Source organism: Pipra filicauda, unplaced genomic scaffold (genome assembly GCF_003945595.2).
Source record: "Pipra filicauda isolate LSUMZ 115617 unplaced genomic scaffold, ASM394559v2 scaffold634_size201327_pilon, whole genome shotgun sequence".
Lineage (NCBI taxonomy): Eukaryota > Metazoa > Chordata > Aves > Passeriformes > Pipridae > Pipra > Pipra filicauda.
In genome coordinates, this window is record NW_024104792.1 from 25,183 (window position 1) to 28,953 (window position 3,771).

Genomic DNA, 3,771 nt, shown 5'->3' on the forward strand with positions numbered 1-3,771 from the left:
TTCCAGAAATCTCAACTTGCACTTACTTTGAGTCCAGACTCAAGCACCAAGCCAGTGTGCAAACAGAGTAGGGATTATTGCTATTTGCATACCACCGGTTGTTTACCTGACTCTGTCCTCTCAGACTTGCTCGTTTTCTCAGACTGGATGTTTGGCTGCAACATTTCCTGAGATAAATCTATCATAAATAACAAAAAAGATTACAGTTGTCCCTGGATGAGTTTTTGAAAGGTGTACACCACCGTGCAATACCAGTGTCAAAAAAAAAAAGACTACCAGAGAAATCACCTCAGAGCAGGAAGGAAACTTCTGAACTCCACAGAGTGATTTCACCAGAGCCTTCTGTCTGAAATACATTTTGCTTGTGCAGAATAAATCCATCTCAGCCACATCAAGAGAACTGACACCAATGGTTTAGTCTCTCCGAATCCTATGAAGTGACAAGAAGTAGTCTCTGATCCCTTCAGGGCCTCTGCTGCAGACTTCAGGGGGAGGACTCTCCAGTGGATTCCCCTCAAAATTGCATGAGCAGTAGTTGTATCCCCAGTCCAGGTTCACCAGCTCCCCAAAGGCTGCTGGAAGGGACTGTAGCTGGTTGTTTCCCAACCAAAGTGTGCGCAGATTCCTTAAAACACAGACATCCTCAGGAAGGCTCTCCAGTGAGTTGAAAAGCAATAGCAATGTTTCCAGTTTCTCCAGATGCCGAATGCTGGAGGGGATTGTACCTATTTTGTTGTCACTCACATCCAGAAAGGTGAGGCTCCTCAGCTGGCAGAGGGGTACAGGCAGCTCAGTCAGGCTGTTGTTGGCCAGGTGGAGGCTATGCAGCCTTTGAAGTGCCCCTATTTCTGCAGGCAGGGAGCTCAGGTGGTTGTTGCTCAGAGTGAGCCTCTCCAAGCAACTCAAAGTGCCAATTTCAGCAGGGATTTTCTTCAAGTTGTTGGAGTCCACGTAGAGGCAGGTGAGGTTCCTCAGGCAGCTGATCTCCTGGGGGAGCAGCTCCATCCGGTACCTCAGGCAGCTCTCTCGTTCTGGGCTCATCTCCAGGACCTGCAGTTGGTCCAAGCCAAAGACCTGTGGGGGGACTGACACCAGCTCTCTGCCTGAGATCTTGAGCTTCTTCTTCCCTTTGTACTTTGGATCATGCTCTGCGAGGTACCTCCAGAGTGGATCAGGACCTGGACAGACACACTGGAGAGAGGTGACTGCATCCATGTCCCATCAGAACAGTGGCTGGTTGAACGGAGACAGACAGTGACGATCCCTTGCATGTTCCACAGGAAACCTCTGAGGTTCTTGGGGATTCAAGATCCTCTGTCAGCTTTCCGCTCTGCCGAGCACGTTACTAACACACATGCAGAGTGTTTGGGTTGCCCAGGTACATCCCACTGAGTAAACACTTGGTGCTCTCACATGATCAGGTGTTTCCCTCCCAGCTCTGCAGTGTACACAAAACCCAGCTCCTGGGCTGTGATGTGGCCTCTCACGGCTGCAGCCAGTGAGCTGGTGGCACGTGTCTGTCAGTGTTCAGAAACTGAAACAGCAGTGCTCTGCCTCTGCTTTTCAGAAGGTGGGTTCAAATCTCTGCTTGTGTGTAGCTCTCCCCTTCTGGAAGCATCAAAGGTGCCATTGCTGAAGATTTCACATTGGTTGGTCCCAAGGGATTACAATGGAAACAGCAAGGCAGGATGGATAAGGCACTCCGTAAATGGGACAAGAACATGGTAAACAGAACAAGAGCAAGACAGTCATAGCTGGTGGCCTAGGAACTGGGAACCATGAGAATATCCTGTCCTCAGGTCAGTTTGTGCCTTTAACATTCAGCAAACCCAGTAAAGAATCAGTTTTGAAATCTGAAAGTCCTTCTCCCTCCTGTTTAATGTATGAACTCCTGCACCATGGAGATATTGTCTTTCTTGTGCTGCACTTGCTCTGGCATATTTAAAAACAATTTTTTATTCCTTGCTGTCATAGCTTTTATAGGAGATGTGTAAAATGCCAGGTTTATCCCAAGCCACTCAGCACAGCATGTGATGTAGAGAGCAGGCCATTTTCTGGAAGGAGAAAATTGTGGGTTTGAAGCCTCAGGCTGAGAAAGCCAACCTCTTTTACTTCATCCTCAAGTCCTTAAGGCTTTCAGCTAAAAAATGTTTAGGATCCCCATTTCAAACACTTCTCAAGGAGAGACATATCCACAGCATCCCTCAGGCTATCAGAGATAGAAGACAATGTGTTAGAGGTATGGTCTAAGCAGGTTTACCAAGTCAGGCCTTGTGAAGGTGGGAGCACAGCAGCTTTTCTCTCCCAGCCTGCTCAGTTCTGATCTCCTCAGCCCAGGATAGTCCTGAGTTTGCTAGAACTTGTGTCACAGGAGAGTGTGTGGCTGCACAGATGGGTGTTGAGCACCAGTAGCTCTCTATTCAGACAATGCTGGCAAGAAGATTTGTAGATTATTGCTCAACTGTATGAACTTGCATTCTAGATTGTAGAGGGTTTTCTTTAATTGAGTTTCACCCTGAAACACAGATTTTTGGGTCTGGTACATAGCAGCTGTAACCCTTGACTTGGATTCAGAGTGCAAATACCAAAACCATATTGAAATCAAACCTGGAATTTCTTTCAGATAAATTTTCAGTATTTGTAAGAGAAAGCTGTCTCACATGTCTAGTATCCAGCAGTGTGTGAGGCTGCTTGGGCCTTATAGGCTCCTGGGACAGAATCATGGAGTCACAGAATATGTTGGGTTGAAGGGACCTTAAATATCATCTACTTCCAACTCCTTTGCCATGGGCAGGGATGCCACCCACTAGATCAGGTTGCTCAGGGCCCCATCCAACTTGGCCTTGAACACTTACAGGGGTAGATTTTACTCAAAAAAGATTCAGCAGAACTCATGAAAGTCTAATAATTTTTCAAAAGCAAAAATGGGTACAATAACTTGGAAATATCCACACATCAGAGATGAATACAGCAGCCAAGAGAAAGTGAGATTTTCACTTGCAGGGGAAGGTTGCTTCCTAACAGACCTCACAAATAACCATAAAAATAAGACTCAGTGTTAAACTCAACTCTCATCAAGAAAGTGCTGAAGAAGTTATTGCACTGACAGTAATTTCAGACTTGGATGAAAACCATCCCCCACATTGCTAGGGGGAAAAATGTGTTTCTAAGAACACATTGTCAAATACATCTGTCCTGTGAAATAAACCAAATTGCTGTGTGTGCTGCCTTCTACTTAAACACGCTTTTCTCTTCAAATCCAAACCTGAGTCTTTCAGACAGCATGTCATGCAGAGCCAAAGCTGTGGTCAAAAAGAAGTTTTTGTGATGTTTGGCACTGTTCTCTTGTTACACTTTTTTACACCTGGAGTTTGACCCAAGGTGGCAGGTTCCTCTCTGCTCCATCTTGCAGGACATCCTTCTGATGCTGATAGGTGGCTCATCAGAAATGTCAGAATATGATTAACGTCCCTCTGTCAAATTGTTCCCTTGTGCTTTCTACATAAAGTTCATGATATAAAATGTAAAGTAGAAAGAAAGAGCCCATATTTTCAACACATAATTCCCTGCAGACCCAGCAGGATATTCTAATTCTTAGTTCAGACAAACTCCAACAGCTTTGCCAGCATCAATATTGTTGAGTCAAGCCACACAAGGTGTTCAGATGTTAGCCCTTACAGCAAAAATCTGCTTTGTAAAACAACTACAAAACCCAGTCTCCTGTTCATTATGTCTTTATGCTTTTCTCATCAGTTGTTCCAATTTCACAAG

The 3,771-nt window shown here is 45.3% G+C and overlaps 1 protein-coding gene across 1 annotated transcript; it reads right to left on the reverse strand.

The window, feature by feature from the left end:
• Positions 1–414: 414 nt before the first annotated feature.
• On the reverse strand, positions 415–1,215 carry LOC113994075 (leucine-rich repeat-containing protein 30-like). Its single transcript, XM_027732744.1, has one exon. It carries the CDS (start codon positions 1,213–1,215, stop codon positions 415–417), a length of 801 nt encoding a protein of 266 aa, XP_027588545.1.
• Between the last annotated feature and the right edge of the window lie 2,556 nt (positions 1,216–3,771).

Excerpts from the sequence above, each read along its gene's own strand:
- LOC113994075 (XM_027732744.1), bottom strand. The coding sequence starts at position 1,215 with ATGGATGCAGTCACCTCTCTCCAGTGTGTCTGTCCAGGTCCTGATCCA.